This window comes from Nanorana parkeri, unplaced genomic scaffold (genome assembly GCF_000935625.1).
Source record: "Nanorana parkeri isolate BGI_ZX_2015 unplaced genomic scaffold, ASM93562v1 scaffold1447, whole genome shotgun sequence".
In the NCBI taxonomy this organism is placed as follows: Eukaryota; Metazoa; Chordata; class Amphibia; order Anura; family Dicroglossidae; genus Nanorana; species Nanorana parkeri.
The window spans coordinates 122,451-136,401 of NW_017307715.1; the positions used below are offsets into that span (position 1 = coordinate 122,451).

Here is a 13,951-nt window from a genome sequence, read left to right on the forward strand (position 1 = left end):
TATTGTATGTGTTCGTTTTTAGGAAGCCAGATTCCTTTTTTGACAGTAGTCCCACATCTCTTGCTATGTCTATTTTGTAATTATAGTCACAGATTAATTTCTTAAAGGGGGAACTATCCAGTCTCTCATATGTATCTCTGTCATTCAAAAGGCGTTTGGCTTCCATAACGTACATCCTTTCTGTCATTAGAACCACATTCCCCCCTTTGTCGCTATTTTTTATTATCAATCCAGGTATGTCTTTCAGTTCTTTTAATGCTTTTCTTTCCATGGGGTTTAAATGATCCTGTCCTTTTATATCCCAGGTGGTTACCTTTAAGTCTTTTTCGACCAAGTCCTTAAAGAGGGCAATATGTCTATTGTTTATCAATGTTGGCATTGTTTTTGATTTTAATTTTAGGGGGGTATTCCTCATAAGGGGTTCTTCCAGGGGCTCTCCCTGATTTTCTTCAAGGAGGGCCTCTAGATTCCTTAATGCTTCAATATCAATCTCTTCTATATTTTTATTTTTATTATTTTTATTTGTTTCTAAGGAGGGGGGATTGATTACTTTTCGTTCATGTATATATCTCAGGTATACTCTCCTAAGGAATAGATTTAAATCTTTATAAATTGTGAATTCATCCATTCCATCCGTAGGTGAAAAGGATAAGCCCCGTTTCAATAGATCTATGTGATGTCTATTTAGTTTGTGATCCGTTAAATTAATCACATTCAGGGAGGTTTCTTCTCCCCGAGTGTGATCTAAAGTTATGTGTGTCGATTTGTTTTTCTCGTCTGTATTTTGTATTCTCGGCTACTGTCTTGTTTTTTTGGATTTCCCTCTCCTTTTTCTTCTATTTTTTCTTGTCCTTTGAATTTTGTCAAACCCTCCTCCTCCATATCTAAAAAACTCACTGTTTTACGTGTATTTTCTCCTTCACTTTCACTTGTTTCTTCCATATAGCGATCTTTGCTTTTAGATTGTCTTTTTCTAGATTGACTCCTTCCTCTTTTTGTTGACATATCGAAGATATCCCCCCGATCCCAATCGTCAAGATCTCTTTGATATTTGGTTTGTTTAACCTGTCTTTGGATCCTCTCTATTTCTTTGCGAAGGAAATCATTTTGTTTTTTGAAATAGTCATGTTCCTTTAGGGGTTCTAAATTTGTGGAACTTTCCTCTATTTGTTGTTGTAATTCCTGCATCTGTGTTTTCTCTTCCTCAATTATAAGTTTCATGACATTCAGACCGTGATCAACGCATTCTTTTTGCCATTTTTGTAAGAAACGGTCGTTTTGCAGATGTTCAGCAGGGATGACTCTTTCCCTCTTTCTTTAGAAGTTTTGAAGATAGTAATTGCCGTAATTTGTGTGAGTGCATAGTATGTATGGAAGAATGCATATATGAATGTTATGGACAACGTTGTTTTTTATGTAGATTTTGCTGTAGAAATGGAGTAACAGGTGCGAAATATGAGATTTTGTAATAAATAAAGTTTATACTTTTACAAGAAAAAGGTCTCGGTCTGTTTAGTAACCATCTCTCACAGTGTCTTCTCCTTTGAGAACACTGTTACCATTTTTTTGTGCTCAAGAAACTGGTGTACCTGCAGCCTTGCCACTGTGGTAGATGCACCTCTGGCTTGTGAAAGTCTAAATGAAATGACCCTAGTGTTTAACTTAGAGGAGATCTGGAGTGTGACTGAAAAACATTATACAAGCAGAATGGGTAAAATTGAGCTGTAACTGAGATTAGCACATGCTGTAATGTGCAATGACACAATTTTCTATATTTTACCCTTGAGTGGGAATAAACATTTACTGTTACAAAAACAAATTACCAGCACACCTACCTCTTCAGTCTGTTGATTTACACACTTATCTGTGTCAGTGTGCTAAAACTGAGTCCAGGATTAACTCTGATTCAAAACAGACACGTACTGGGCATTACCAGAGCGTGTACATCAGCTTGTATACCTGTATATCCTGCTTACACTTATGCTGTCAGTCACAGCTCATGGGAAGCAAGCAAGAGGGAAATCAATAGCATTTGAATTGTGTAGTGTCAATTAAACTTGTCAGTGGCTAGGAAGGCTGAGTGTGGGGGAAAACGGGAGCTCAATGAGAATCCAAAGTTAGTTCAATATAATTGTGAAAGTACATGTGATATATTGGTGCACTTTATTTCTGACAGTTTACAACCACTTTAACTAGTTAAACTGTATCCAAGCCCCAGAACAGAAAATACATATATTGCAACTTAATGGTCAGTTGTGGCCGTATATATTTGTTTAGGCTTTTTACTCTATTTTCACCTGGTAACCATGCCAGTAACAATTCCTCTGGAGTGTCAACACACACTAACTGTCCTGCATCTAAAGAAGAGCAGCACTGACTACCTAGGGAAGAAAATGTGCTAGGTAACCTTTGCAAGTTTGAGAAGTCTGCTTGAGATAAGATTGGCTTTCTGGCAGCTTTCAGTGGTAAATTTAACAGACCAAATGGAAACAAATAGGAGTGGTTTATTGTTGGGGCTTATATACACCTTTGGATACTTAAAGCTTATTCGAACCCTAAGTTTAAATCATTTAAATACATTCAAGGTACATCAAAACAAAATGTGCACAAAGTCTTCTAGTTTGTTTTCTTTAGAAAACAGCCACAGCATGAGTAGACACGCCTGTCTGCTGCCAGCATGCTGTAGAGAATGACCCTTGCTCTGTGTGTGGAACCAGTGCTGTCTATGCATAGGTCCAACACGCAAAATGCTGAGTCTCACTCATAGCTGTGTAATCAGAAAAGCCTATGCTCCCTGCTAATTGGAGAGCTATAGCTCTGATTAATCAGGGGTATGGCTTACCTTTGCAGAGAGGTCATTGCTTCCACATAAAGAGCAAGGGTCCTTTTCTACAGCATTCTGGCAGGGGACAGGCTTTTCTACTCGAGTTATAAGACTTACCACATATTTTGTTTCAATGAACCTGGAACATATTTAGCCTATTCAAACTGAAAGTTAATTTGACCTTTAAAGTCATCTTTAAAGCTAGTGAACCTGCTTTACTACAAAGCCGAAAGTAGTATTTAATTTTTCAAAGTATGGAAGAGGACATTAAAATGTCAAACCTATCTTGATTTCTTTCCCTTTTTGAAAATCCCCAATTAATCTATGTATAGCATTTTGGCTTTATTAGTGCAGCAGTGAAACAAACCCCTGGTGTTCACTTTAAGCCAGAATTTAGGAAATAGCTGCACTGATTTCTAATCAAGTATTCATACCCGAGAGGCTTTAAGTTTTGTCTTCAGTTTAATTACAACAGTGATGAGCAAGCGGTGAGAGTGAAGAGAAGCTATCTGCATACAAGAATACATGACCCTTTAAACAACAGAGTGCTAAGGTTATCTGGAAGAACATTGTGCCATTGACAAGACTGAGGTTGTATATTTTAATAAAACATCCTTTTTCAACTGTACAAAAATTAAGACTTGGCATTTATTATTGTGATATAAGTCTATCTAAATTTCTTTTAAGGCATACAAATGTACTCACCAATGTGGCGAAAAGATGGTAAAGTATAAAGTAAATGGCAACCACGGGAGCCCACACAGCTCCTACAGCATTAAGAGTTTGATCCATTACATCCACCCATCCCTCTTGAGTCAAAATCTGGAACATTGACATGAATGCCTGTAGGGAAGAATGAGTAACATGAAAACAATCTGCATATCACAAAAGCCATGGATCTATTTTGGAATGAATTAATTTAAGATTTTTTCAATTGTTACTTCAAGCAGAAGGATATCAATTCCAACACATAGGCCTGGGTGTAAATGGGAACTGCTATTGTACTATATTGAAGGCCAAAAAGTCAGGGAAGTTGGTCCCCAGTAACTAAATAGAACATTTTTATTAGGGAGCGAGGAATGTTTTATGGCTAATAAAAGGTATCAAATAGACATCTTCAAGTTGCTGTTCTTACACAGGATTTTTTCAAGTTATCTTCCACTCCATTAGTACTAATTATTATTATTATGCTTTTACTGGCTTTGGCCCCCTAAAAACCAAAAAGTGATCTGCTGTGTGTTTAGAAAGACAGTTTAGGACACAGGAGACATGATTACTGTATCACTTGGATTGCTAAACATCTATCAGGAGCTAACAAAGCTTTAGCCATGCCACTCAACCAGAAAGTCCCTACAGAACATTATGCACAATAACATGTAATGGCATTAGTGACATATTTAATACAATTTACAAAAGTACAGACATGAGAGCGCGGCACAGCTAGTGGTATATAGAATACCAAAGTCACCTGCCTAATACAGCAAGTTACATTTATGGACAGGCTCAAAAGAAAAATCCTTTTACAGACTGTTTTGTTATATGTCCCTTTTTGTCTAAAATAGTTTTCTTAATAAAGTAATAGTTTCGGATTCAACATGTGACACCAAAAGCACTTTCAAAAGTGACAGGAAGTAGCTCTAAGAGATTTGAGTGCATGCTTCCCAGTGTATGATCAAACAAAATACTAATTTTAGTTAAAATGGTAAACCTCCATCAGCTTATGCTAAAATGAATCTGAAAGGCAACCATCAAACTGACAGAACCAACAGCTGCAAAAATACAATCTTGAGATTTATGTTAATATGGATTTCTGAATTAATTAGCAGTACCTTATAGAACAGATTGTAAACTTTACTTAACCCTTAATGCATAACATAACGGATACTGTACCTGTGACATTCAGGACTATGTAACATAGAGCACAGCATATTGGGTACAGCAGTCAGAAGTACGCAATGTAGAGACCAGCATACAGAGTACAGCAGTCAGGATTTTGTACCGAACAGGCCAGTATAGAGAGTGTGTTGGTCCAGAGTATGTTATGTACAGCCCAATATACAGACTAGAGTACAGTGGTCAGAACTATGTAACATACAGTTTAGCATATAGCGTGCATTGTCTAGGCGTTTATAATGATTAGCCCAAAGTACAGACTGCAGTAGTCAGAATTATGCAATTTACAGCCCGGCATGCATTGTTGGGGTATCTAACAGATAACATGGCATACATGGTGCAGAGAGAAACGTCTGGCTTTCTGTATGGGAGAGACAGCAATGAAGTTGAAGTGTTCCAGCATCACAAAGAGCCATGTTCTACAGTAGGGTCCCCAGACTGCTGACAAATATTAGTGGAGTACACATTAAAAAAAGTTGAAATGCTGAATAGGTGGGTTGTGCCCCTGTATTCATCTCTGAGATTAATGTTCAATTTTGGCTGGAGTATACCTTTAGAATGCAGCTGTTATTCAAAGACTGTAGAGAAAGCTACAAAGACTAATATTGATTTACTAATATTGATTTGCTGTTATGATAACAGTTATTCATAATTTATTTTTGAAAAAAATGTAGTCAACATAACAGTGTGGGTTCATTAATCAAACTCTCTACAGAAGAGTAGATCATTCTCACCAAGCTATACTCACCTTAACATGTTCAGCCCCAATAACATATAAATGAGGTTATAGATTAAACACAATAGATTATATTGATGGAAAAGGTGTATAAATGTATTTTATATAGTATCACAAGGTGTGTGTACAAAAGCTGGAATAAATGAAAGTGTTTCTTTAAAGTATGTTGTGATTATGTTATAACGTACCAGGACCACAATAAACAGTTCTATAAAATTTACTTATTTTTAAAGTATGATTGCTGAAAGGGATTGTCAGAGAGTGACATCAAAAATGACAGTTTCAATCACCAAACTGAATAGATTTGCAAAGTGGTGGGTGAGATTGACAAGGACAAGAAGATCATTTTACAATACATACACATCACACTCAAGAAGCTGTGCAGTTGACTGGAGAGATGAACTAATAGCCAAAATGATGGTTAAAACCATTTAGATGAAATGTACACCTATGGAACATTACATCAAAATTGACAAAACAAGATTTATTGTTACCACTATAATCAATAACAAAATAATAACATTTCATGCACATTTGGGCAAAGAGCTGGAAATGCATTGCAGTACAAATAGCTCCAGAGGGAGGTATGTTAGTCTGACAGAAACACCAATAAAACTGTTTTTGGGAGTGTACAGAGGAAGGCACAGCACGTCATCCAGTGTGGCGTGGTTGTGCATCACTCATAGTCCAAATTTGCAAAACCTACTGGCTTACATGTATCAGTTTTCCAAACCTTTACAGTATTAGGCAGGGAGCAACCTGGTGAATAAAACTTTATAAACAGATTTATGCAAAATGTTTGCATGGTGATGTGTCCTATTTTTGCAGAGTAGGGTTTTCACTACAGTACTGGGTGAAATGTGACAATAATACTTCATCTCTCTTTGAATTGCATCTAAACCCAAAATCAAAAACATTATATATTGCAGCTTTTGAGTTCTAAGATGTTGTGGCTAAATTCGTTTTCTTTTTTTCAGGCTTTTTTTCCTTTTTATCACCTGGCGATCCTTCCTTCCAGCAATAGACATTCTGTCCTAGAGAGAACACACTCTAGTCACTGGACTCTTATCTATGAAGGAGAAGCCCTGTCACACCAAAACAGGAAGTGTGTTAGGAATACAGAACACCTACCTCCCAGTCTACATAGCATAAGGGGAAGTGATTTGAGTGTATTGAAGTCAACAGCAGTGAATTGGGCAGAGCTGGTGACACTGCTTGGAATTTCAGTACAGCACAGGAAGTTACTAGCACAATGGACTTCTAGTGCAAGATCAGGAGCAGGAAAGTATGGCAAAATGAAGGCCTGAATACATACAAGCGATCGGGTGGCTATAGAGCCACCTGATCGCTTGTATGGTGTGGGAAGGGTGCAGAACGTGTGTGCCCCCCTCCATCCGCTGCTGCCGGCTATCCCAGACTCCGCTGTCTTCCGCGTGAGCCCGGGACCAGCAGGGCAGGTCTCTGTGGCTGGATCAGAGGGGAAATCAGCACATTCCCCTGGCTGATTACGCTCTGATCACTGAATGTAGAAATGTGTATTACATCGGAATCTAAAAGCCCCCCTAAAAGCCCCCTTTAGAATAATGGGGGGCCCCGAGACACCCAGTCCCCTTACATGAATGAGTATGGAGTACATAGTACCTCTTGTTACTCAACTTCAGCTTCACAAATAGAGCAACTAGTAAATAAACACACACACACACACACACCATGGGTGTGGGTGTTCCTAAATGTTATGCAAGAATGGTCTCTTGGATCCTTGGATCCATCTTACTACACATGTTGGCTGTGAAAGAAAACAGAGTGGAGTAACTGACAGGTACATGGTAACCAACTGACCGGTCAGCAAGTGTTATATCATCTCCTTCAAAATTTAGATACTTTACCATGTACTAAAGTACCAGCCTATAAATACCCCCTCCCCCCCTTTACCAGGCCATTTTAAAGTTTCCAATACTGTAATAGTTTGCTTAATCATGCAACCCTGTATCCAGATACATTTTTTTTCTTAGATTTTCTTTTAGTGCCATTTGGAAGTGATTACATTTACTTTTCATTTCTAATATACAGTGGTTTCATCTATAATATACTGTATTTCTAATACACAAAGTTTGATTTTTTTTTCCTGGCATAAAACTTTATGTTGGCATGATATAGAAATATTTTACACAGCGCTAAATATTCCAAGTCCCAACAATGTGTAAAAAATTATGTGCAAAAACCAATACATAAAGGAGGTGACTTTGATAAGCACCAAGTACTCACACAGGTGAAAATATATAAAGGACTAAAGGACTGTATTTTTGGCACCAAAAATTTGGCCTTCAGCTGGCAGTGGCTTTATCCTCAGTATCAAGAACATCCAAGTTATGGATTGAGGCTCTGGAAGAGGATATGAAGAGGGGAGTGAGTAGACACAGACTTCTGGATAAGATTCAGGCTATTAAGCTGACAGCAGAATTATCTACAGAAGCCACAGATGATCTTATTCAATCTTTGGCAAGAGGTATGGTATCCTCTGTAGTAGCCCATCGAGCGCTGTGGATCAGATCGTGGGTGGCCGACTCTTCTTCAAAGAACAGCCTGTGTTCCCAAGGTAACATGCTATTGAGCCTGGAATTGGATAGCTACATAAAAAAATCTATCAATACTAGGAAGGCTATGTTACCACAGGAAAGGAGGAACAGAAGAAGCTATAGGGAGGGAAGACCTCGCCAAAGCAATATTACTCACTGTGCTGTGATTGGGGTCAGGTGCATTGCTTTACCCAATCAGGGCTTCACAAGGCACTGTGAGGTGCGTAGTGCCTTGTTGGATGCTCGGCGGCCGAACAGCCCACTGAATGCCCTGATAGTTTGTGTGTTCACCGAACACATGAACTGCCGATGTTCGAGTTGAACTGTTATTTGACTCGAACATCGAGACCATCCCTATTCCTAGCCCCCAAATCGAAGGGTGGTTGGAATCCAGACCTGGATTTATACCAACTCAACAGATTCATACAAGTCAGGAAATTCAGGATGGAGTCCCTCCACACTATAATACAAGTGGTACGTCCAGATATGTGGATGGTATCCAGAGATCTGAGTGATGCGTACTTCCATGTTCCCATTGCCCTAGATCAGCAAAAGTTCCTAAGGTTTTCTGTCGGCCACAGGCACTTTCAGTTCAGAGCGATGCCATTCGAGCTCAGTACTGCTCCCAGGACTTTCTCAAAAATACTTATCACAATGATAGCGGAGATACCGAAACAAGGGGTGACCATTTTCTATCATTTGGAACATGTCTTAATTCTGTCGGCTCAAAAGAAGAAGCTATCTTCAGCAGGGAAATCAGCATGGGCACCTTGAAGAGGTACAGATGACTGTTGAACATGGAGAAAAGAAACCTGACTCCAACCTACGAGATGGTGTACTTGGGAGTGGAATTCAACATGAATCTAGGGACAGTTCAACTGTCCATTAACAGAGTTCACAAGACGAAGCAGAAGGTGAAGGCAATCCAGACGAATACGCATGTCACAGCCAATTGTTTCATGAGCCTGTTGGGCTCCATATGATCAACCATAGGCCTTACTTGGTGGGCCCAATGGAATATGAGAATTGCACAGAGTTCTTTTGTCAGACAGTACAGGTATCGGAACAAGAAGTAGTGGATCAGCATATCTCACAGGGTCAAAGGAGTTCCCATTGGGAAGAATCCCATGGGTTACCATTACAACAGATGCCAGCAGGTGAGGTTGGGGAGACCACCTAGACAACCTGTACACACAGGGCTTATGGACGGAGAAATGGAGAAACGTATCATCCAATCTGCTAGAGCTGAAGGCAGTAATCCAGGTGCTTCATTATTTCCAGAATCTAATACAGTTCAGATGAGTCAGGATAATGGCAGACAATGCCAGGCGGGTGTGATATATCAATCACCATGGATGCACAAGGAGTTGCAGCTTGATGCGGGCAATTTTCCTCTTATGATAAGGGCAGTGCAGAATGTGGTAGGCATCAAAGCAGTTAAATGACCAGGACCGGAGACTCGAGTGGCAAACTAGTTGAGCAGGACTCAAGTAGACCCAACAGAATGGTCTCTTTTGAAATTAATCTTCAACAGACTGGCATGGAAATGGGGCAAGCCGTAGGTGGACCTAATGGCATCCCGCAGGAATTGTCAGGTCAGCAGATTTCTGTCAGGAGGATTCCACCAAATTGCAGAAGGCCAGGACGTTCTTTCACATCTGTGGAATTACAAGCTGGCATATATCTTTCCCCCCTTTACCATGATCATGTCAGTGCTTCAAAGGATATGGAGGGAGAAGGTGACGGTTATTGCAATTATCCCCTATTGGCCGAGACGACCGTGGTTTCCTTTCCCGATGTCTCTCAGCATTTGGATTACGGTGACAATGGACCTTCTATCTCAAGGACAGATCCAACATCCGAATCCTCAGCACCTCTGTTTGACGGCATTACTGTTGAAAGGGAAAGGTTGAAGAAGTCTGGATTTTATCAAGAAGTCATTGATACACTTTCATCAGATCAAATCTGCAGGGCAGCAACCTGGGCATCTAAATCTATGTTTATTAAGCATTATTGACTGGACGTTAGGGCTACAGTGTATGATCACTTCGGCAGAAGTGTCTTACTTTCTTGCCATGAGGTCGAATCGAATAATACATTTTGTTCAGCATTTAATACTGTTGTCTGTATATTTTTATTCCCACCCTTACTTATGCTTGGGTATTCCCCATTTGCCCGCGCTGCCATGGATGTAGTCAGGAAATCAGAACATTTTATCATGCTCACCGTAATTTTCTTTTCCTGGCTACCACCCAATGGGATTATTTAGCTTGTTACTAGACTGGGGAAATCAGTAGAAGGAGGGGCTTTATAGAGTAGGTCTCGCCTTATTTTAATCCTTTGGTTCCTGTCATCTAGGGGTAGTTGGAACTAAACACATTTTTAAGCGCTGCCATGGAATATAACCAAGAAAAGAAAATTACGGTGAGTATGATTACATTTTCTGATTTTTGTTCTTACAATGGGCATACAGCAAGCTTTATTCTTTGATTTAGACAGTTGTAGTCATCTGCCCTTCTCTCTCTAAATACCATTACAGTGGACCTCATTCAGCAAGAAGAAGACATTTACAGCTATGAAGAAAACATTATGTAACCAAATTATAGTAACTTTTCTAATCCATATTATATGGGATTTTGAGAAATAGAAAGGGTACATCCTGCAAAAGCGGAGATGTGGAGCACTGAAAAACCTGTCAGGGTTAACCTATGTATAATATACCGTAATCTATAAGCCACATCAATGTTTACTGTAAAAAATACTCAGGAATGACTCAAATGAAAATCATTTTGTTTTAATCAAACTCCTCCATACTCTCCCACCATGCAAATAGTCTGAGATTCAAAATCATCCACATTAAAATCAGCTGTGATAAAAATGGAATGCATTTAATCTTTTGGAAGCACTAAAGAAAATGTGTGTGTGTGTATGTGTGTTTGCTGGTTCTTTTCAGATAAAATCAAGCCATCAGAGATACAGGAATAGAAAAAAGATAACTACAATTTGTAACCATGGCAACACTGAACTGGTGCTTATTCTCTGATGTCAAGTAAAAGAATAACTTGGAGAAAACATACAATTTAAAAGCATTAGTGAAAGTGGGAGGTCTAATTTTGCCAAAGACCTATGCTGTGAAATGGCTAAGCAGTTTAAAGTTGCACAGCTCTTATAGAGGGACAAGCAGGCTAACTCTGATGGAACTTTTTTCTTTATTTCCTGTAATTTGTGCCGCACATTTGTTTATGAAATTCAAGTTATTTTATTATGTTTTTTCTGCAATTTTACTTCAAAATAAAATGATGAAAGGATTTCTTTGAAGAATGTTTGAAGAGTGATTTAAGTAATATAAAATTGATAAAACAGAACACTTGCAATTATACAGCAATTTTGCATTACAGATTTTAAAATGTTAATAGAAATTATGTTATAGATAATTACCCCTGCTGAGTGGAGACCAGAAGATACTCATTTGTTTGACGTTTGACATCAAACATAAAAGAGATTTAATTAGGACAATAGAGAACATAGTAAGGCTGAGCAGTACAACATACACCAAGTTATGCTGGATAAGAGATTCATTTTATGTAACTGATACATAGAAATGTACAAAGCAATATGTAGAAAATATATTTTTTTCCTAATGCAGTATTACTAGTTATATAAGAAGTATTTTAATGACTGTTGATTTATTAAGATGTATATGTCATCATATAATGTGACAGAATTGCGCATGTTGCATAGAAATTTTCCACAAAGGATGGCAAGCATAGAGAATGAAATGTCAGAATACTGTAAACCCAGTGACATTCCTTATAGTTCCCTAGTCTACAATTCAGTGTAGTATGCACTAGAGGGCAGCACAGAGCCATTGTATGTGATGGCTGCTTCCATTTTCATCAATACATTGTTTTTATGAACCAATATGCTGTATGTTCACTGTTATACATGATGTTCACTGTTATAGGTGAAGATATTTGTGTACTTTGATGTATTAACTAACGGTTTATTGATATATAGCATAGAGAAAAAAATAAACAGATAAATCACTGTATTGCTTTGCAATGTTGTACATTTATTAGGCCATACATTGTCTCATTTTGCCGAATGGCTAAAAAAAAAAAATAAATAAGATTATTATTTGTTTAGATTACAGTTGTTCTTAAAAGGAACACTCCAATCAGATTTTTTTAAAACAAAAAATCTGTTATTGGGTTTTTACAGCAGAAAATACAAATACAAAGAAATAAAGTATACATGTACAGAGGAATTAAAACTACTGGGGTTGGCGCAATACAAACTGCAATTGAACACAGGGTTCAGCTGGTACTGGTTTGGAGAAAGTAATAGGTTTGTTGGGTATTGGAAAAACATACTCAGATTCCTTTATCGTGGATTGTGATTTAAGCCTGTGGAGATTATCATTGCAGAGAACACGGAAAATGGAAAAGGGTCTAGGCAATGACATCCAAGATCTAGGAGGCTTATTAAAGATTAATAGCAAGCATTAGCAGTGGGCATAAAACCACTTGACGCATTTCACACCATAGTGGAAGTAAAGAGGGAAAAAAGGTTGATTGGAAGGCTTTTATGGTAGAAAAGACTGTGTAAGTCTGTTGTGCTATAAAAGCTTCTTTTTACCTGTTGGCAATTTTTTTTTTTGTACGCTGAACAGCGCAGTGCACATACCCGACATGCTGAGATATAGTAGCTCCCATTCACATGCATGGGAGTTACATCATCAGGGCCCGGCAAATTAAGTCTCCAAAAAACATGAAACCCGGAAGAGGACCGAGCCGAAGATGGAATTGCTGGAGAGGGAGGTGCATTGCGCTGAAGGGCATTGATTTGGCAGGTTAGTCTGCCATAATGTGCTAATTTGCTGTACATACTAGCATAGTATGGCTTTTAAGTTTTTTTACCAGGGTTTACTTATGTTTTAATCATAAGGCCTTAGTGATCAAATTCATTTCCTCCATACCCCTAACCATTTTTAAAGTCTGTACCACAGTTTTAGATGTATATTCATTGTAAGTAAAGTTTGTACCAACTTTTAAAATACAATTTTAAAAGTATTATCGTCATAAGCAAAGGGTTTTTTTTCCCCTATTTTTCTCAAATATATTTCATATATATTGTGAGATTCAGCTTTAAACAGAGAGCTTTGAGAGTCCACTTGCCAACTAGCATGTTTAGGGCTTTCCGCTCACTTTTATTAACACCAAAGTTAACAGTGGGTTTTTTTCAGACTTCTGGCTATTTGGTCTGCTTGGATCCACAGTGCGATTCAACCAAAACCTAATTTCTTTCAGATGTTGACATGGTCAGAGCACTTATTTATTATTTATTTATTACAGGTATTTATATAGGGCCAACAATTTACGCAGTGCTTTACATAGAGCACATTCACATCAGCCCTGCCCTCAAGGAACTTACAATCTAAGGTCCCTATCTCACATGCATACATACAAAGACAATTTAGAGAGTAGCCAATTAACCTTCCAGCATGCCTTTGAAGTTGTTTGTAAGGCCAGGCAGTCCAGGGCACACAGACAACTTGAGTGTCTGTCTACACTGCTCCTGCAGCAAATCTTCTGTGTGACAAGCACTGACTGGATAGACTGATTTTGATTTGTGGAGTGTCATGGACAAGAAGAGGCTTCTGCAGCAGTCAGCGGTGGCATCGGAGGAGGGCAAGGAGGAGTCTAAAGGACACAAGGAGTGTCTAAAGTAAGGGCTTGTTCACACCAATTGTGGTGTGTTCCAGAGCAGTAGCTGCTGGAACGCACCGCAATCGCTCACAAAACTTCCCCCTACGTTCTGGGGCAGGAGGGGGCATGATGGTGCATTGAATTCAATGGCACCTCTTCCACATGCACCTCCCCCCCCCCGCGGCCCCCGGGGCGGGGGCCGGAAAAAATGGCA

At 38.8% G+C, this 13,951-nt stretch overlaps 1 protein-coding gene across 1 annotated transcript in view; it reads right to left on the bottom strand.

Moving 5' to 3' along the window:
- LOC108798310 (sodium leak channel non-selective protein) overlaps positions 1–13,951 on the bottom strand; it is a gene marked incomplete at its 3' end in the record, with an annotated part of 337,938 nt that overhangs the window by 121,896 nt on the left and 202,091 nt on the right. Inside the window, exon 15 of the mRNA XM_018570048.1 lies at positions 3,530–3,667. Within this exon, the coding sequence (XP_018425550.1) occupies positions 3,530–3,667 (138 nt within the window). The remainder of the gene's footprint in view (positions 1–3,529; positions 3,668–13,951) is intronic.